This window comes from Salvia hispanica, chromosome 4, assembly GCF_023119035.1.
Source record: "Salvia hispanica cultivar TCC Black 2014 chromosome 4, UniMelb_Shisp_WGS_1.0, whole genome shotgun sequence".
Lineage (NCBI taxonomy): Eukaryota > Viridiplantae > Streptophyta > Magnoliopsida > Lamiales > Lamiaceae > Salvia > Salvia hispanica.
The window spans coordinates 44,950,667-44,972,837 of NC_062968.1; the positions used below are offsets into that span (position 1 = coordinate 44,950,667).

The 22,171-nt window shown below is 33.5% G+C and overlaps 3 protein-coding genes across 3 annotated transcripts; 2 read left to right on the forward strand and 1 right to left on the reverse strand.

The window, feature by feature from the left end:
- Positions 1–4,266: 4,266 nt before the first annotated feature.
- Positions 4,267–4,895, forward strand: LOC125221193 (WUSCHEL-related homeobox 7-like). The gene is made up of 2 exons (XM_048123318.1): positions 4,267–4,561; positions 4,702–4,895. The coding sequence occupies exons 1-2, from the start codon at positions 4,267–4,269 to the stop codon at positions 4,863–4,865; spliced, it is 459 nt and encodes a 152-aa protein (XP_047979275.1). The 3' UTR covers positions 4,866–4,895.
- Positions 4,896–5,351: 456 nt separating this feature from the next.
- Positions 5,352–7,828, forward strand: LOC125222436 (SNW/SKI-interacting protein A-like). The gene is made up of 2 exons (XM_048125046.1): positions 5,352–5,493; positions 5,703–7,828. Exon 2 carries the CDS (start codon positions 5,756–5,758, stop codon positions 7,580–7,582), a length of 1,827 nt encoding a protein of 608 aa, XP_047981003.1. The 5' UTR covers positions 5,352–5,493; positions 5,703–5,755; the 3' UTR covers positions 7,583–7,828.
- Positions 7,829–10,277: 2,449 nt separating this feature from the next.
- Positions 10,278–11,814, reverse strand: LOC125218936 (BAHD acyltransferase DCR-like). The gene has a single exon (XM_048120745.1). It carries the CDS (start codon positions 11,788–11,790, stop codon positions 10,399–10,401), a length of 1,392 nt encoding a protein of 463 aa, XP_047976702.1. The 5' UTR covers positions 11,791–11,814; the 3' UTR covers positions 10,278–10,398.
- Positions 11,815–22,171: the final 10,357 nt, after the last annotated feature.

The window sequence follows — 22,171 nt, forward strand, 5'->3', positions numbered from 1 at the left end:
ACTTCTAATTAAAATAATAGTGATTTAGAGACATAGTGTCTCCAAGTCATAATATCCCTATCTTTTTTTTGCCATAAGAATAATTTATATGTGGACTAATATACCCTTATTTCAAATGAAAGGAAATTAGATAAATGGTTATGTAGTATAACTGTTTGATTATGAAAGGAAAGTCTAAATCAAAGCAGATTAACTATCTAATAGTAACTTTCAATAACTTTGGAAAATTATACTTCTTCCGTCCCGCTTTAGCAGTCCCATTGATTTTTTTACCATCTTTTTGTAAAAATGATAAAAAATAGTTAAAGTGGAAAAATGGTAAAGTAAGAGGACAATAATGTAGATAAGACTCTTCTGTATATTATTCTCTCTTTTAATTTACCATTTCTCCTCTTTAACTATTTTTTTTATTATTTTTACAAAAAAGATGACAGAAAAGTCAATGGGACTGCTAAAGCGGGACGGAGGGAGTAATTAATTAAGTCGGTAATAACTCTCTTCAATTTTGCATAATATAAAAGGATTCGAATTGGGTTACCTTAAAATGGAGAATTTTATTTTATTTTATTCAAACACTAATATAAAAATTAACTGTTCAATTGAATTTCTTCGTCTAATAATCAATAGCAACTAATTATTTTATTATTAGAAAATTCTTAAAATTCTAAAGTATAAAAATAATTATACACATATATATTTAATTACATAGTATTATTATAAAATAAAATAATTAATAGTATTATTATCATAATTTAATCTTAGATTATATCTTAATACTATTTTATCTAGAGAATCGAATACCACGCACTAGATTAAAATTTAACATGCGTAAGCCATATTCAATTTCGGGCGTTTCTTTCAAAATTTTAATGCAATGAGTCAATGACATGATAAAAACTGGAGTATAATTTAACCTACAATAATAAATTCAAATTGATCAATTGATATGCCCATAGTTTCTAGTACACACATATATACATATAGTGACTATAATAACAATATGTGCTGATTTTGTATATTTGAAAGTACAGTCCCATTCTTGTTGTCTTTTTGTTTTCCTGTTGGATGTGGTTTGTTTAGGACTTAAGTCAATTCTCTCATGAATAATTGCGCAGATAAAGTTACAAGTGCTCGAAGTTCAAAGATTTTAATAATGAACGGATTAATATGTGATAAGTTTTACCGCTCAAAAAACATCTGTCGCACATTTTTTTGGGATATTAGCATAAATTAACATTCTCTCTGTCTTGCTTTAAATGAGATATTTTTTTTAATTAAAAAAAATATATTTATTGGGCATAAATATTTTTTTTAAGATATAAAAATAGAGAGTAATTATTTTTATTTGGAAAATTTGAAAAGTAGCCACAATTTAAGATGTAGAAGAAAGTACTCCTAAGCTGAGAGACAAATTATCTTAATATTTTACTTTTATATAATATTTCCATTTGTATCCCCTAATTTTAGTTGAGATATTAAGAATTAAGATGCTTAGCGAAAGAGTTATAATTAGAAACACAAATTAACCTTCGTAATTGCATAAAAAATGCCCTCAGTTGTTCTTTTTTTTTTTTTGGTAGGAGATCAGTAAGTGTGTTGTTTTTTTTTCTAAAAGTGACTTGATATATGAATTATTTAAGGTGGAACATAGAGAGTATGAAATACAAAAGATAGGTCCTCGAAGTACAACATTTGAGCTATGTTTAGGGTTAATGAATCAAATAACCTTGGACAAAAATCCAAAAAAGGGTTTTTGGCTTTTTAAACCAAAACTTTTCCCCGAATTCCGGTTTTTCCCATGAACTATGAGATTTGTTTTTAAAACCACGAACTTTCATTTCGTTAGGATTTTCCCCTGGCGGGTCAACGACGAAACCCGGGTTGTATACATGTCAATTTTAATCCTATTTGTCACTAAATTGATTACTTAGATACTATTTGGCACAATAATACATACGGTCACAATTATTACATAACAAATGACAACCTTTGAATAAACAAAACACAACTTTAACATTTTAAATTATGCTATTCGGGTTGGAAATGTGCTATTCGGGTCGGGTTGGGAAAATCCTAACGAAATGAAAGTTCGTGGTTTTAAAAACAAATCTCATAGTTCATGGAAAAAATCGGAATTCGGGGAAAGGTTTTGGTTTTAAAAGCCAAAAACCCTAAAAAAAAATGCTTAGTTACACCATTAATAATGATGACACTACTCGTCTAACCCTATTTCGGTATTTCCCCATTGAACAGTGCATTAGAACCAGTAGAAGAATTGATGCCCTGAATACCTAAATCTTTTCATAATTTCAAGATCCAACACATGTAATTAGCCTTATTCTTGTATGTCTTCTAATCAGAAATGGCGAGCTATACCTTCAATCATAAGTATCTATACCTCCAAAATACCAGTGGCGGATCCAGGATTTGGAAACAAAGGGGGCGGGATATATTGTTAATAGATTGGTTAGGTTGGGCATGACTATTTTTTCGGTCTTCGGAGCAACGTCAGAGGCAAACGGAGGGGACGGACATGACAATTTTACGTCCGGATAAGGGCAAATAAGTCGCAATTGTCCAAAGCACACACACAAACAATCTTCCATGGAAATTGCCCCCCCTTTCTAGAAACTGAAATAGCTGAAGTTAGAGGCAACCCTAAAAATTTTCAGAAACAATTACTATTACTCAATGGACATAAAAAGGAACTAACAAAATATGACAATCAAGTTCGTGACCAATATTGAGGTACTACTATTACTTTGTTTATGAGTTAATTTTATTTATTTTATGGTAACAATCAATATACTATATTACAACCTCACCTTTTTATATGAAAATGTTGAATCTTGAATTCCCTCCATGAAGACAAACCCTAGAAACAAATATGAATATGGGGTTTAAATATGTATAAAACGATGCATGCGTTTCTTGGGTTAATTTCTTATCTTCGGCTAACTTTCTCGGATAAATTGAAATTTTAAATATAAGATCGAAATTTTATGAAATTCATTAAAGAAGCCTAAACCGGTCGGCCTAAGACAGGAAGCACTGAGATATCATAAAAGCCAATTTGGTCTCCTTTTTGTTGGTCGTGTGTTCTCTCTCTCAAATCTCTATTAATTGGTGGCTTTTTATGTCCTCTAGTTTATGTCTCAATAACCTCAAAAGGAGGGGTCTTCTTTAAGTTTAAAATAAATCAATAAATAAAGATTTATTTTTTCATCCCAACAACATTTTAACTTTTGACTGAATCAATAGTTGTGTTGGTCAAATAATCTCAGCTTCTATGTCAGATTTTTATTTATTTTTATGGTGATCACAACCTCTCGCAACTGGATCAAACAATGTGAACTTTTGACCTTCATCGCCGTGCACTCTTATTTATTAACGTTACTCATGTTTATCCTCTTTGTCAGATTCTTATGTCTTAATAAAAAAATAAAGATCGGATAAAAATTCAATTATGAATCATTATTAAAAAGAATTAATCATGTAACTTTCTCATAACCCTATATACTACTACTATGTGTCCCATTTTGATTGGACATGCATGAGTTTTAAAAATTGTAAGCGAAAGTAGGTCAAAAAAGTTCGTGAAATATTAAATGTTCAATTTTTTCTTTTTTATCCGTCCGCCAGTAAATGTTCCATTTCATTTTTTTACTACTTTAGGTAAGTGGACCCTACATACATTCTATTAACTTATTCTACTTACATTTTATTATAAAACTATTATATAAAATAAGACCCACATTTCATTAATTTTTTCTAGAGTTAAAATAATTTCTTAAAACCCGAGCAGGTGAACTATGAGATAATCATTTATTCATAAACGGAGGAAGTAATTCATAAGAGACAAAACAAAATTAAAAATTGGAACACGTAATATATAGAGAAGGAAGAGAGTATTACTAACTTGTTTACTCAAGCAAGTTAATTTCCTAACATATTGTTGTAATAATAAATTGCAGAGCATTGGTGGTGAAAATGATTTAATAAAAAATTGGAGTCGTCACCACTTTGTCTGCTCGCGGCCCTAAACTTTGAACAGTGGCAGCTTTTGCGCATCTCTTAGTCTTAACACAAAAAACCAGGCAAAAAAACATTGCCCTCAAATCCTCAAACTTCTCCATCTCGTCCCTAAAATCAATGCACTAAATAGTCCATTTATATTAAATTAATGAATCTTGTGGTGCTATAAATAAGTTGAGCTTTGGTCCTTAATTTTGTAGTAAGTTATTGCATAATAAAAAAAATATAGTGATGGATGAGTACTCGACGGGGTTTTGCATTAGGGCGGCGGCGCGAGGGGGCGGAACAGGGAGCAAGTGCGGGCGTTGGAATCCGACAGGGGAACAAGTAAAAGTTCTGACGGAGCTGTTCAAGTCAGGTCTCAGAACTCCCACTACTGATCAGATCCAAAAGATATCTGCTGAGTTGAGCTTTTATGGTAAGATTGAGAGCAAAAATGTTTTTTACTGGTTCCAAAACCACAAGGCCAGAGAGAGACAGAAACGACGCCGCATTTCCGTTGATGACCTTCCCACCCCTTCTAAACGTAACTCTTTCTCTCTCTCCCCCTATATCTATGTATATATACACAATTTAGTTGGCATACAAATGTTAACACTTAGCAATTAGTTAACGACTAGCAAATAGTTTGCAACAGATCATATTGAGATTGAATATTCTGTGCAGAATTCGGTAGTGCCGAGAAAAATGAAGCCGAAAGAGTGATTGAAACGCTTCAACTGTTTCCGGTGAAGTCTCGGCTGTATGCAGACGACTGCAAAGAGAATACGTACAACCTTGCCATGGAAATGGATCATCCCACCTTGGATTTGAGATTGAGCTTTGTTTAGTTAGCCGTATCATTAACTAATCATTCATCTTCTCTTTCTCAATTCTTCATCCTTTGTTTCAAATTATCATCAATATCGATATATATATACATATGCTCGACCTTTCTGATGACGGGCCCATGAGTCCCAAACTACATACACTATTTTTATTAAAATCAATTAATTGTACCTTATTTAGTGATCTCTCGTTACATTTAAAATACTAATATAATGATACTAAAAAACCAATTCTAAATTTATGGCCTAAAATAAAAAGTACAAGTAATATGAGACAGATGGAATATTAGTTTTAAATAAAATATGAGTGAAATGTGAGGTCCTATTAATGAATGAAATGAATTAGAACTGACGAACAAAAATGAAAAAAATGAACTTCCAGAGGAATATTAATTTTATAAATGGGAGTACACGTTTTTAATTATTTGAAATTGACTAAATTGGTTAAGTTTCGATCCCCGCCCTCCAAAGCATAAAAAGGAAAATTAATGGGCTCAAGGGAAGTTTCAGCCCAAAGTCGACAAATTGTGTCTGATCAATCGATAAACACTACTCCGACCTAATCAAGATATTTCCTCTCAACTCGGAACTCCGGCGTTTGGCTCCGCTCGTAAAACACTTCGAATCGTAGGTCAGTTTTCCGATGCTTTGTAACAATCGATACGCTTAGCTTTTGAATTTTGTGACTTATCGTGTAACAATTTAATTTGTTAATCGCTCGTTCCGTTTGTGATACAACCCTAATCTTAGATCTGAAATGGAGCACGTATTTTGCATATACGGAATAAACAATTTTTCCTGATTTTCTCTCTAATTTAGGGTTCCTTGATCTATTTGTAGAAATTTGAAGAATCGTTTTAGATAATTATTGTTACCGAGATCGGATTTAGAAGATGGCGGCGTTGACAGACATTCTTCCAAAGGCGAAATCTTCGGTTAATAGTAATTACGATCACTCTAACGATCCCTGGTTTAAAAGCCGGTATAGTTTATCTGAGGTGGAGGAGGAACATGTGGCTCTGAAAGCTAAGCCAGTGCCTCCTTATTTGAAACGGGCAGGGTTTAAGCCGTCGAAGCCTGAGGATTTTGGGGATGGAGGGGCGTTCCCTGAAATTCATTACGCGCAGTATCCGCTTGGGATGGGGAGGAGTAAGAGCAAGCCTGGTGCAAAGACTTTGCCTCTCACAGTGGACGAGCGTGGAAATTTGAGATATGATACGATTGTGAGGCAGGATGAGAATGCGAAGAAGATAGTGTATTCGCAGCACTCAGATCTTGTTCCAGTCTTTGCCAAGGATGGTACCAAAGAGGATGACATGGATGCTGATGAGAAGCAGAAGGAGATTGATGAGACAACGCAACAGACCAAGGCTGCTTTGGAGCAGATTGTGAATGTTAGGTTGAGTGCTGCACAGCCAAAAAATGTTCCTAAAACGTCCACGGATTCTAAGTTCATCAAGTATAAGCCGTCTCAGCAGTCGGCAGCTTTTAATTCAGGTGCGAAGGAGAGAATCATTCGCATGGTGGAAATGCCTGTTGACCCTCTAGAGCCTCCGAAGTTCAAGCACAAGAGAGTTCCCAAGGCTTCAGGTTCTCCTCCTGTCCCGGTCATGCATTCTCCGCCTCGGCCTGTGACTGTGAAGGACCAGCAGGACTGGAAAATCCCACCTTGCATATCCAACTGGAAGAACCCTAAAGGGTATACAATTCCCCTCGACAAGCGGCTGGCTGCTGATGGCCGAGGGCTGCAGGAGGTTCAGATTAATGATAATTTTGCCAAGTTATCTGAGGCTTTATACGTTGCAGAACAGAAAGCTAGAGAGGCTGTTGCAGTACGGTCTAAGGTTCAAAAGGAGATGATGATGAAGGAAAAGGAGAAGAAAGAGATGGAACTACGGGTGCTCGCACAAAAGGCAAGATCTGAGAGAACTGGTGTGGCTTCAGCAGGTGGAATATCAATGCCTTCTGAGAGGACTGCTAATGATGGTGATATGAGTGTGGATTATGAGAGGGGTAGAGAGGAAAGAGGTAGAGAGGAAAGGGTAAGGGATGGCCCCAAGGAAACGAAAGAAGAGAAAGAGGATAGGTTGCGCAGGGAAAAAATTCGTGAGGAGCGGCGAAGAGAGAGAGAGAGGGAAAGAAGACTTGAGGCAAAAGATGCTGCCATGGGGAAGAAGAGCAAGATTACCCGGGATAGAGACCGTGATATCAGTGAGAAAGTGGCTCTTGGGATGGCCAACACAGGAGCAAGAGGGGGTGAAGTTATGTACGATCAGAGGCTGTTCAACCAAGAGAAAGGGATGGATTCTGGTTTTGCCACGGATGATGCTTACAACATCTACGACAAGGGCCTATTTACTGCTCAATCTGCTTTGACTACTCTGTACAGGCCTAAGAAAGATGGCGATGATGAGATGTATGGTGGCGCTGATGAGCAGCTGGATAAGATAAAGAAGACTGAGCGCTTCAAGGTTGACAGGGCATTTACGGGTACATCCGAGAGGTCTGGTCCAAGAGACAGACCAGTTGAGTTTGACAAGGAGCAACCTGAAGAAGATCCCTTCGGTCTTGACCAATTCTTGACAGAGGTTAAGACTGGTAAGAAAGCCATTGACAAAATTGGGAGCGGAGGTACCTTGAAGGCGAGTGCTGGATCCATGCGAGATGGCTCAGACGGATCTACCAGATCACGTATTCAATTCGACAAAGGGGGACGTTGAGGAGGTAGATTACCTTTACCTTATCCGGAGCTTCTTCTGATTACTCAGCTCTATGCTGTTAGAATTGGGAATGCTAAAGCTGTGCCATGTTGCTCTACTACTGTTCTACACTTATATGCATGGTGGGATATTGTAGCTTGTTGCACTTAAATATTTGTATTTTGTTATGATTGGCATTGTATGCTTTGACCAAACCTTGTTTCTGAAGGAGGAATGAAATGGGGCCTCTATGTGACCTCTTGTTTCCGAAGGAGGAAATAAACAGACACACTTAATGGATGACTTAGTGAAATATACTATCAAATTGAATATCCAAAAATTATGTATATGGATTTTGCGTACACACGTGGCTCTTAGTATGGTTTGCCCATTTGAGCGTTCGATCCTAGAAAGCTTGAGAAACAATAAGATGTAGTCATTGGAAACTGGTTTATGAGATGTAGGTGAATTTCTATCCAAGGAAATTTATGAATTTAATAAGTTGCAAACACAATCGACCTAATTTCTCTCCCTTTCTCTACAATTTTTTGGTAAATACAATGGAGATTAGTCGAAGGTGAGAGGGAGGAGAGAGAGAAAATGAGAGGGCTGAGGTGGCAAGTAAGGTGGTGAGTGAAGTGGAAGAGTATAAATTAAGGTCTTAATCGGTTGCTATTACGTACTATTATACTCTTGATTATTTATCTAAGATTAAGTCGTGAGATTATTTTAGTTGGAGTGACCGACTATAACTTATAATCATACTATAATTATCTATCTAGAATTAATTGTGAAATTCAAATTCATATATTATACAAACTCCAAACTCAAGGGTTATATCATATTTGTAGTCACCTAAGGTCTAATAGGGTAGTCATAAAATACAATATAATATCATACATTGTACAAACTCCAAACTTTTCAACGCAATAGCAATACAACGTCAACACAATGTCATCATCACAATGTAAAATTTCAAGATTTTGATGTTAACGTGAAAAAAGTAAAAACAATACAATTAATGACTATTATGTATTCCCTCTGTCTCACTTTAATTGTAGAAATTTCTCGTTCAATACGAGAATTTATTTGGTGTGTTTTGTAAGTTAAATTAAGAGAGAATCAACTAGGATAGAGAAAAAATAGAAAAATGTGGTGTTTCTATTTTTAAAAATGTATAATTTCGAATGGACATCAAAAAAAGAAAATGTATCATTTAAAATGAAATGGAATAAGTATTTTATAATTCATAAATTTATAATATTTTTGACAAAATATACTATCACCAAAATTGCATTCTGGTTTCAACTTATCTTTTTTTTAACACGCCTATCTCTGATTATAAGGCAATTGAAATCTATATTCCGAAATCTCTCTAATAATGGGACATAATAAGAGTACGTGTTCCTCATATCTAAAGTATTTAGTCTTGTAGGTAAACTACACGTGTTTTAATGAAAAAATTTAAAAATTAAGAGAGGAAAAGAAACTTTTGGTTTTTTAGTAACGCCACAAAATAGGAATATAAGATTATTTTTTTGCACATTAATTACATGCGCAAAATACCGATGACGATCTAAACTGACCAATCCTCACCCATAATGTTTCTCCTAGGGGTGGCAAATCGTGCGTGTTGTGTCGTTATCGTGTCGACACGACACGATAACAACAAACACGAACACGACCCATTAAGAAAACTCCAAACACGAACACGAACACGACCCGCTACCCTCAGACACGAACACGACACGAACCACTTCGGGTCAGCACGACACGATAACAACACATATACGACACAACACGATAACAACACTATAATAATACTACCTCCGTCCCCCAAATTCTGACACAGTTACTATTTCGGTCCGTCCCTGAAAATTTGACACACTTCACTTTTATTATAAAACTAATATTTTAAAAGTAGGACCACATCCTTGAATTTTTTCTAACTCACTTTCCATTACATTTATTAAAATCTGTGCCGGGTCAAAGTGTGTCAAAATTTGGGAGACGGAGGTAGTAATATTATAATATATTAATATTATTTCTAATATGAAAATTTTAATTTTAATTTTAAATTTTTAAAATTTTAAAATAAATAAAAATAAAATTAATATTATATATACTTAACGTGTAACACGAACATGACACGAACACGACACGAAATAATATTATAGTATACTTAACGTGTAACACTAAATTTTCGTGTCGTTATCGTGTCGACACGATAAGGACACGAACCCAATAAACTTTGACACATACCCATTAATTTCGTGCGGATTCATATCGTGTTATCGTGTCGTGCCAAAAATTGCAATCTCTATTCAATCTCTATTCTAAATCACTTCACATCACGAACTGCAATTCCTCAACACACCACTCTTCTTAATCTAAAACTCTGAAAAAAAAATACTCCACTATTATAATACTACATCACATTAACTAAGCCACGATACTAATCACTCGATCGTTTCGTTTTGGCTGTTGTTTTGTGAAAATGATAATAAATAGTTAAAGTAGAGAGAATATAAAGTCAGAGATAAAATATACATATTATGTTATTTATTTTACTTTATCTCAACTGTAATTATTTATTATCATTTTTGTAAAACAACGTCCGATTTAGAGCGCCTCAATTGTAACGGGACGGAGGAGTATTATTTCTGTCGGCAAATAGAAGTTTCATACTAGTATTTATTATAAATGGTATAAGGTCTCACTCTATTAACACATTCCATTGATATTTTATTTAAGACTAATATATACAAGTGACATTCATATTAAACCAATGCCGCCAAGGAATGAGAACTCCTAAAAGTGGACAGAGACAGTAACATTTAACAAACAGTCACATATTGCATGAACTCCGAGTCGGACTCAAGACCCGCCATAGTCTCCGGCGCCAAAATAACCTCCAAATCAACCGACCCGCCCCCTTCCCGACCCGGGAACGCCGATATCTTCCCATCGAACTTATTGTTCCTTCCGCTCCGCACCGCCACCGGCCTCCCCCACCCGAAATCATTGTCGTACATCGGAAACCTCGGCGAGCTCCCCATCATCACCATCGCGCCCCCGGGATTCCCCAACGGAAAACACCGCGGCTCCCTCTCCCAATCCTCCACGCACTTCCGCACCTCCGCGCCGCCGTGCGCCGCCAGGGTTTCGTTCAGCTGCTCCGCGCACCAACGCATGTCCCTCCCCACCACCTCTCCGGCCAATGCCGACGTCGGAACGCTCTGGATCGCGTTCCCGAAGTATAGCGGCTCCAATTTCTTCTCCAGCCGGTGCCGGCAGTTCACCGCCATCCGAAACGTCGTCGTTTTTCCCGGGGGAAGCTCCCGCGCGCGCGTGATCCCACGCCACAGCAGCGCGCACAGCGATTGGAACGACGAGATCTCCACCGTCGGATTAACAGCGTAGATTAACGGTTTCTGTTTACTAACGCGCGTGTCGTTGGCGTGCTTGCCCATCACCTCCGCCACGTTAACGTTGCCGTCAGTTTTATTCAATTTTGATTTAAGCTTCAAAATCGATTCTCTGCTGAAGCGGAAAATCCTCTCCCTGATCGGAGCTTCGGCGGAGAAAGAAGCCACGGGGCCGCCCTCCGGCAGCCGGAGAACCGCGGAGGATGTCAAAATCGAGTCGCGGCTGAAATCCGGGGACCTCGATATCGCCTCCACGCCTCTGGCGAACTCGGCGAAGGTGTTGAAGAAATTCCAAAACGAGGTGCCGTCGGCGACGGCGTGATTGACGGAGCAGGCGATGAAGACGCCGTCAGCGAGCGCCGTCACCTGGACGGCTAGAATCGGGCGGAAATGGCCCGTGTGGCTGACGGCGTGATCGAGGGCGAAGCAGCTCTTAACGGCCGCGGGCACGTCAGCGGCGGTGGGGCCCAGGAGATCGCTGACGTGGAGGTGGGACCCGTTGACGTGGATGAACTCGACGCCTGCGTCGTTGCAGTCTATGTAGACGTGGCCGGTGGCGTCGGTGGTGAGGCGGCCAGCCAGCGGCGGGAAATGGGTGAGCGACTTTGAGAGGCTGCGTTTTAATCGGGAGAGGAGGTCGGAGATTGGCAACGGCGGCTTTTCGAATAAGCCGCCTTTTTGAATGTAGTGGCACGACAGCATTGGGAGATCGGAAACTGAGAGCTTGAGCTCTCTTAGGCTTGATTTTTGGTCGGGAGAAACTAGGCATTTCGACACAATTGGGAAGGCCTGGGAAACCATTTTCTTCAGTATGTATTCAGAATTGAGAGAGTTGGAGTGAGAGGGATTGAAATAGGAAGAGGGGTATTTATAGGCATTGGATTTGGCCTTTGGGGTTCAATTTGTGGGGTTGACTTTTAATTGTTGGCGTCTCAATATTTTCACGTGTTTCGTTTATTGTTACCAAAAAAAGGAATACAATCGACAAACAAAAATGTTGAGAGATAAATTCAACCGACATATACAAAAATATGAACATAAAATAATCGGCATACAAAAATTGATTCGACATACAAAAAAATAAAATTATTTCCTTAATTGTACTAATTTGAGACTAGAAACATTTAGGTTGGTCGGGTATTGAATCTTGATCAAGGTATTGAATGAATCGAAAACACGGCTAAACGGCTAGATGTCTATTTTTAACTAACAATGTCAAGTTAATCAATGTGGACTAATAAGATTGTAATTTTATGAGATTAGAAATTTATTTCTAATCCTAAACGTTTAATATTTGGGTAACTCAGTTGACTGATAAATCTAAATAGTTAAATTAACCTATGTATTTTTCATTCTTAAGAATTTTATATTTATTAAAATATAAACATATACAAATATAAAAAATGCTTCATCATATGGCAAACATAAACACTATGTTACAAATTTACAAAATTCTAAAAATATGACATTGGATAAAAATAATGTTTGATACTCCCCTGACCAAAACAAAGAGATTATTTTTCGTAGATCGATGAAGTACATCTTAAATTATTGAATGATTTAACCTATACCAATAGGTTATAGTGAATATTGACAAGTTAAAATATAATTAAAGATTTGTAAAACTAAAATAAAATATAAACATGTTTTGATGATATATTTTAATTTTTAAGATTTAGAATAACTATTTTAGTTGGATTAAATTTTTTTATTCATTTATTGTATTAATAAAAAATAATGAATATAGGGGTGTGATCCGTTGCTAATTTTTCTTAAGTGGTTAACTTGCTAACTCATCAATCCAATGTATTAAAAATGTCAACACGATGATACTGAAATGTCAACATAAACTTCAGTTGATATTTTAATACATTATGTTGACATTGATATTTAAACGTCAATACAATGTCAACACAAATATGTGTTGACATTTTAATGTGATCGTGTTGATATTTTTAATACACTACGTTGATAAGTTAACAAGTTAGTAATTTAAGAAAAGTTAGCATTTTAAAGCACCCAATATATATGTATATGTATATAATTAGAGAGTTAGTTTTATTTTATTAAAGCTATCATTAAAGGATTTTTTAATTGCAAATGAAGAAGAAAAATATGCAATAATCGCATCTTGGCCAACCCATTGGGTCAGCCCTACTCAGAACGCAGCCGGCTAACCGGGTTGAAAATTGTATAAGTATTCCCTATGTTCCATGTTAATTGAGACTTTGTTTTATTTTGAGAAGTTTTAAAATAATTGAGTAGTTTTTATTTGGCAAAAAGTAATTTACTCTCTTACTGTATTCTATCTCTATCTATTTTACTTTATTGTCTCTTATTTTATTCACTATTTACTTAGGTGACGTTCGGTTGTCATGACTAATAATCATGAGACTATCCATCTAGGATTAAGTTGTGGGATTATTTTAGCTGGAGGGGGAGGCTATGACTAATTATCATGAGACTATCCATCTAGAATTAAGTTGTAGGATTCAATCTTATAAACCAAACATGATACATATTTAATCATGAGATTTAATCTTGGCAACTGAACGCATTCTTAATTTTCATGCTGAAGAAAAACCTGCTAATATCCTGGTCGCTCATGCCACTCCTTTTTCGGGCGTTGACAGCGGCAAGCAGCCACCCATTTGTTGGCGTTTCCGTTAAGTCGTTTCCATCGACCCTTCAAAGAGTCCATATTTCTTTTGTTAATTTCACCTGGATTTTCTGCTTGGCAAACATGATACAATTTATGGACATTTAGCCATAATGTATCTCCCTTCTGATTTTTACCACGCACACTATCTTCGCTTGCGTAGACCCAAGAAGACATAAGTGCTATGTCTTCTCTCACACCCCAACTTAGATTTTTTGAGCTCCTCTGATTTTTGTTCGCTTGTTGGACATCTCCGAACAAATTGCGGGTGATATTTCCAGACGTGGGAATCTCAGTAGATGTAGGAATTTGGCTTAAATTTGGAGAAAATTCAAGGTTTTGTGAATACTCCGGATTTGAAAAAAATTGGGAGTTTGGATATTCTGATAATTGTTGATAATTTTGGAAATTTTGATGGTTTGAGAAACAAGGACGATAGTCTGGATAATTTGGATCCATGAAACCAAATTTATCAAAACAAGAATGAAAAGAAAGTTATTTGTTTGTGAAGAGTTTTGCATGCTTAGTGGGATATATATAGAAAAAATGAAGCATAATAAAAAAGTAGCAAATAATAAAGAAATAATAAAAAAAAATAACAATTAATCATAAATAAAGTGAACGTTCACGTGAATTTTTCAGAAAAGAAGCTGACATGAATGTTTGAAAGAATAATTCACATGAGTTTTGAAATGATATATAAAGACAAAAATAATAGTAATTAAATAAATTAAAATTAATCACTTAAAGTAATAAAAATTTCATAAATTCACAATATTCAAAACATTCAAAAGTATTTAGATTTTATATTTACAGATTACAATTCTAAGACATGTACATTATTAAATAAAATAGTGATAATCAATAATTAGTAGTAAATAAAAAATATAAAAATAGTAATACATGAAACCAATAAAAAGTTGACAAGTGTCATTTGGCCTTCATTTTTGGATGGACCGACTGACAAGCTATGAAAATGGGGGGTTGGGTTGGGCAATTTTATTTTTAGTTTATTTTTAATACTCCCTATTTTGTCCTATATGTCCCACCCCCATCCCATAATCACCGATAGGGGTGGTCTTATAAACTACTTAAATCCGTCCACGTATTTCCGACCTCGTTGGCATTCATAGTTTAAACAAATAAATAATGGTTTAGAGTTATGTAGGGTGTTTGATGGAATAGGATTGATTTATTAATGTTTTCAGTTGGATTGATTTGAGGCTTAATTTTGAGTCAGTGTCATGTCAGGTTATTTGTGGTTTATAAAATTTTTTACTTTTCAATACAGAAAAATTGATCCAAAATAGAACTTGCTAATTCAGTACAAATTAATCCCAAATTAATTAAAATATTGAAGACTCGTCATTTTTTTTTATCATAAAATGAAAGAAAATGACACCATATATTCAGTATTAAGCGATGAATAATAACTTAAAATATGTACTTACATGATATACATAATTAATTATTTAAAAACTTCGCGGAGTACATAATTATGAAATTTGTACATGGTACCTATTTATTACTCCCTCCGTCCCAAGGAAGATGACCCCTTCCTTGGGCGGCACGGGATTTTATGCAGTTATATTTTGTGTGGTAAGAGGAGAGAGTAAAGTAAGAGAGAGAGAATAAAGTAGATATAAAAGTATTTCCATTTTAAGTAATGGGTCATCCTAACTGAGACAAACCAAAAAGGAAAGTGGGTCATCTTCAATAGGACGGAGGGAGTATTTTATATACACAAGTATAAAAATTTGAACATTATTAAAGCACACTTATACGGTCAGGTCTAATATTACTGCATTTGTCCTAAGGTAGTTGAAACAATTCTTCTTTTAGACACGAGGTTTAAGAAATTGATGTGGTAAATGTTAAAGTTGAGAGATAAAAGTAAGAGATAGAATATAATAGAGTAAAATACGAGGGAAGATAGAACTTTTGCCAAAAAAAGGAAATGATTCTACTATATTATGACAAAAAAAAAAAAAATACGAGTCAGTTATTTTGTGATGAAGTGAGTATTTACTTTTTTTTTGTATAAAAAAATATTTTTGAATGCAAAGGGTATTTGAAAATGTGTTATACTACTAATTTGTTTTTAATTTTGAAGAGGTACTTCTTTTTCACAAAAAAAAATAAAATGATAGGAATAGTTTTCTCGCCTTTTTAAATTTTCCTTTTTTATTAGATTTTTTTTATATTAGTAATTGTTAAGAAGGTATATTTAATTAAATTTTATTTATTTATTTAAAGGATGACTGTTAAACACACCTTTCCAATCTACTTTCTTACATTTTCTTATAACTGACAAAAGAGGCATAATCAAAATTGAATATTAAGGCTACAAAATGCGTTGTTAATTAATGACCAAATTGTTCGATGGATTAGCACTGGCTAAGCTGCAAGTGAACACGTCAAAATTACCACTTACTTTTGGTATAGATACGCCAGTCAAAGTATTTACCTACGGACTTTAACGCTGATAAATGTTTTGTTGCATGTTGATCTAATTGAAGTATTACAATAGTAGTGGAGTCATTTCTTTTCGTTAAGTAAGACGATTCCACTACTATGGAACGGAGGGAGTAAACGATAAGGTTTTAATGCACAATTCGTTAAGTTAGAGAAAGACCAAAAGAAAAAGTGATTAGAGTATTGTTAGTGGAGAATGTGACACAACTCATTAGAGAGATCAAACAATCCTTAAATAGAATTAGTCTATTTTTAAGGGAGATCCAAAAATGATAAATGTGATCTATTTTTAAGAGACGGAGAAGTATACCTAATCCTAATTACTTCCTCCGTCTCAACTAAATTGAGTGTATTCCTTTTTAGGATGTCCTAACTAAGTTGAGTCATTTCCTTTTTGATAAAAAACAAAACCTCCAATCACTTTTATATTATTCCATCACATACTTTTCTCTCTCTTTATCTTTCCTACTTTATTTCCCTCTCCTACTGTTCAACACAATTTCTTAATCTCGGTGTCCAAAAGTTTTGACTCGACTTAGTTAGGACTAAGAAAGTACTCTTATGTCTTTGAAAAATAAAAACCTTTGAACGACACAAGTTTTAATGCATAATTGGTAAAATAAGAGAGATGAAGAGAAAAAACAAGTAAAGTAAAAGAGAGGAAGAAAGTTTTATCTATTTTATTGTCAACACAATGTGTCATTTAATCTCAGTTGATATTTTTATGCAGCAAGTTAACATTTCCATATTTTAATCTTGGTTGACATTTTTATGAAGAATATTGACATTCGTATACTTTTAATCTTGGTAATCACTTTATAAGTATTGACATTATTTGCCATACTCCTCTGTCCTATAGAAATATGTCATATTTTCTTTTTCGTCTGTCCCATAGAAATAGTCCATATTCATTTATGGAAACATTTTTCTCCTTCTTTTTGCTTTAGAGTGAACTACATAAACGGTACATGATCTTTCACTTTCGCACATAAATAGTACCTGATCTTTATTTTATAGTATCATATTTGGTACTCGTGACAAAACAACCCTAAGTACCAAACATGTGATTTTTTGGCTATGGAAGATATTTTTAGAAATTTCAATTAAATAGTATGCCAAACATGTGATTTCTTTTTCCTTCCTTTCTTATCTATTTTTTTTCTTTAGTTTCTACTTCTTTCTTTTTTCTTCATTTTCTTCTCTCTTTTTTAGTATTTTATCTTCCTTTCATCTTCTTTTTTTCTCCTTAATTTATGTTTCCTCTTTTTTCTTTTCTCTTCCTTCTTGTATTTCTTTTTATTATTTTATACATACATCTAATTACATTCATAATATAAATCAAGAAAAAGAATAATTAAATTAATTATTTAAACTAGTTAAATCAATTGAATATTTTTAATTAAATTAATTTATACTTATTTTAGGGTTGAAACACCTAACTAAAAATATTAAATATTGTTTATATCATTATGAATACAATTCACAATTTTTTAATTTTTATTAAGTCTATATTAATTAATTATTAATTTAATATAAAAAATTATTAATAATAATAATAATAATAATAATTATTATTATTATTATTATATTATTATTATTATTATTATTATTATTATATAATATAGATCTTCTAAAAATGCAATTATCATTCTAATAGGATCCTACGCATTGCCCGAACTAGCTATAGGGGCAAATGCCTGCCTCCAATTTCCCCAGTTATACATAAATCATGTACTCCAGTATAATAAACTTTTATTTTATTTTTTTACTACACGCTTCTTGCAAAACACGCTTCTTGCAAAATTCTTCAATTTTGCTCATATATTTTTTGCATTCATCGGTATAAAATTCTGGTGTAGAAGATAAAAGTGCTTGGCTTAATTCCGATACTTTATGGAATCACGCGAGATTTTAAATGTATTTCAGGCACATAATTATTTCTTGAATTAGTATTGTCTATCATAAGAACTTACACGTGTGGTCAATATTATCTTTGTCCCCATTGATGGGGACTACTGTGAACATATGTTTGATTTATTGTGTTCTAGATTGGATTCTGATATCTATGATTAGTTATTTATATTTTGGATTGAAACATTTTTTTTTATTTTAATTAGTTATTAAAATTTGTTTTGTGATTTTTTTTTAATTTTAATAGTCAAATAGAATTTGGTTTTAACTAATTACATAAGCAATTCTGCGAATATAAAAGTTCAACGTAACTCGTCCTTACTTCTTGCTCAGTTTTTACTTGGTGGCTTTGGTTGATGAATGTTTTTTTTTTTTTTTTCTTATTTTGCTTGGAGGATGCACTTCTTAGTCCTTTTTAGGTTGCCTTTTATTTAGCTTACTTATTTTGGTTTTGAGGTGTTTTGCTTTCTTGTCTTTTTAGATTAGTTTTTTTGTTTTTAATTTTGATTCCTTTGCTCACATATCTTAAAGCGGTTTAAATTTTTTCTCTCTTAAAAAAATACTAGTAATTATTCAATATGCTTTGAACTTTTAGTCAATATATTTCAGTTTTATACTAGTTCAGATATCAAAAATATTCAAGGCCGGACATTATTAATTTTTGGAGTCCAATTCTTGAACCTTCAATTGAATGGATTTTTTTTCCGAGCCACGTATATATATATATACATATAAATAAATGTCTGAGTACAGGCTCCACCACATAATTAATAATTTTTTCTTTGACAGTGCTAATCAATTCGCATGGTACAATGAACCAAATGAATCATTGGGGTTGATATATGGAGTAGTTAATTCAACATGTAAATAAGTAATATCAGTGAGTGGGCATGTTTGTTGAGTATTAATTGACTGATGACATATCCTCTTCAAATCGCAGGTTTATCTCAAATTTATTTCTACAAGATTGCATTTGCATGATTATGAAATTAATCCACTATGGTCTATGTAAGACTCAACTAAATGAATAATTATGATTGATTTTTATAGAATAATGCTTCTTCGTATATACTCCTTACATCCACGAATAAGAGTCCCATTTCATTCCGGCACCGATTTTAAAAATTGTTAAAAAAAGAGTAGGTGGAAGAACGTTAGTGGAATATGAGTCTCACTTTGTATATATTAGTTTTAAATGTATGTGAGTGAAATGAGTTAGTGAAATGTGTGGCCTCTTTACTATTTACAGTAATTATGAACTGGAATTCCAATTCGTGAATGGACCAAAATGAAAAATCGGGACTCTTATTCACAGACGGATGAAATATTATTTTCTTTATACAGAAGCTGCTTCAGTATAAAAACATAACCTGACGCAAATAGTCGATAAAAGTAAAAAATTACAACTCGTACACCCGATTCTACTAATAATGAAATACTTAAATCATGTTTGAATTAAAAGATACTAGTATATCCTAAAATTCTCATAATGAAATGTATTTACATGTTATAAATATAACTAAATATTTCAATCATTATATATTGGATTAGTGACATATACATTTATTTTTAGCAATTTGATTAGCTTGTTAAAATAGCACGAAATCCCAGATTTGAATTAAAATTATCTAACCCATTAAAATTTTCAGTCTAATTATCTCACATTCAATTAATCTGCGAATTGGATTGACCTAAATTGTGCCGGACTATTAATATTGATGGCATGCCATTTCTGAAGATTTACATAAACACTCACACAACATTCCAAAATTATTTACAGATTCTAATAAATTGTTCAGTGGCATGCCACAGGCATATTGTGATAACCACCATCATCATCACATATGTTGTTTAAACAGGTAAGTATATACGCACCTATATATATATATATTTGAGACAACTTAAAATAGAGAATGTATCAGATTCATGAATGAAATAAATTCATTCTCATGAGTGGGATCTGTTTCAAGACTCAGGAGTCAATGGAGCGCATATAAAATCCAGGATAAGGGTTGCATGATTAAATGGACTTTGGGATATTTTATCATATGTAAGTAGCCATATTAAAATAAATAAAATATTGCATTCGTTGACGACTTATGTAGGGGAAATACATTGTACGCCATGATGTTTTGTTTCAGAATGTTAATTATACGCATCCATCCAAAAATGAAGGCAGCTTTTTATAATAAATAAAATTCGAAAGTGATTGCACACTTTAATATAAATGAAGACGACATAAAAGTTTATTGTCTATTTGCTTACCACAAACATAAACAAAGTTTTGTTAGTAACGGTAGCCCCTACATGAGGTTGACTATATAACACTAATAATTGATACTGCAAGGAGAAAAATGTTACTACCTCTGTCCCTGAAAATTTGATACATATTATCATTTCGGTCCGTCCCTGAAAATTTGATCACTTCACTTTTACTATTTTTAGTAGTGGACCTCATATTCCACTAACTTATTCTTACTCACATTTTATTATAAAACTAATACTTTAAAAAATAGGACCCACATCCCACCAACTTTTTCAACTCACTTTCCATTACATTTCTTAAAACCCGTGTCGGGTCAAAGTGTAGCAAATTTTGCGGGACGGAGGTAGTATGTAGTAAGAGAAAACCTTCAAAACAGCCAAAGGGCAATGCTACATAACTTAGATGTACATCAAGATTTATATTATTATTATTATTATTATTATTATTATTGTTATTATTGCAGTCCTTAATATTATATATTTCATATGTCTATGAAACTTTGACTATATTTCATATCTCATTTTTTTGTCAATATTTCTTATTTTTATTCATGAAAACATTGTCATTACACTACAAAAAACTTATTACGGAGTATTTTTTAAGGATACAAAAATTGAACACAATTATTTGCATTGGAAAGTTTCAAAAAATAAAACCAATTTAGAACGCAAAAGAAAGCGTCCTTAAATTAAGGACAAATTAACTTAATTTCTTTTATTTTTTTTAGTACACTTCCATTTGTGTTTTTTAACTTTAATTGGGACAACAACAATAAAGAATCTTTTGAATCGTTGGTACTATATTTAGAAAAACAAATTAGCACCCTTAATTGAGTTAAAATGTTCCTAACAATTTTTTTTATCGTAGTGATATTTTCCTTTTACTCTCTAATATATTTTTTTCCAATGCATTTAAAAAATCTCAAAACCAGAAAAGGCGAGCAGAAGTCCAAGATACACAAGATATTCTACATGCTAGCAAAAACAGCGAAGCAATAATTGACAAAAGAAGACATATAAAATTTCAAAACACACACACACCATAACAACTAAGCAACGACACCCCAAGATCCAAGGACTAAGCAATCTACATACGTGCTACTTTTTTTTATCTCTATTCCAACCTCTGATACATTCTAATTACTTTACTCACTTTTTCATTTTATCGTACTTTATCAACTATGAATGAAAACATATTTGTATGAACGGGTTAAGTATAATTAACATTAAAATCCAATATCTTGTAAAGTCTCCAACTACTGGGCTATGCTTAATTTTAGGGGCGTAGTTAGATGAAGAAAAGAAAAGAATGAATCACACCCTTTGGGTTAATTATTGTACTACTACATATTTATAAATTCAAAAGGCCAGAGAAATTTCTTTCAGGGAAACATTTTTAAAGGCAAAAGATTATCATGGTAATCATCCAATATTTTCTTTAACCAAAGAGATTGCTGTAAGGGTGGTTTTTATAGTTTATCCAAATTACATTAAGCCAAAGAAGGCCACTAAATTAATTAATAATATCAGTGCAAAGCATAAAACTATAAAAGGAAAAGTGATACACAACTTACATGAGATAAAGATGCATGTTCCTTTTTTATTATTTTAAATAAAGATGCAATTATGGCCGTGGGAGAAAATGAGTAATGATTATGTTATTTATCTCTTTAGTCCAATAACAACATTGAGTGGTGAGTGTTTGTTTGTTCAAATATCATTTGCCACAAATACTGGTGTGGGAGAACTAGTAGACAAACTTGATATCAATTTGCATAATTAGTTTAATATTTATATCAAAACAAGCTTTTATATATGTCACTTTGTACAAGGGTATCTATGGAGATTGTGTGGGTCTACAACTATTGGTGT

What these genes read in the sequence shown, in the direction of transcription:
- LOC125222436 (XM_048125046.1), top strand. Translation starts at nt 5,756, where the DNA reads ATGGCGGCGTTGACAGACATTCTTCCAAAGGCGAAATCTTCGGTTAAT.
- LOC125221193 (XM_048123318.1), top strand. Translation starts at nt 4,267, where the DNA reads ATGGATGAGTACTCGACGGGGTTTTGCATTAGGGCGGCGGCGCGAGGG. An exon ending in CCTTCCCACCCCTTCTAAAC is followed by an intron (nt 4,562 to 4,701) that starts GTAACTCTTTCT and finishes TATTCTGTGCAG; the next exon opens with AATTCGGTAGTGCCGAGAAA.
- LOC125218936 (XM_048120745.1), bottom strand. Translation starts at nt 11,790, where the DNA reads ATGGTTTCCCAGGCCTTCCCAATTGTGTCGAAATGCCTAGTTTCTCCC.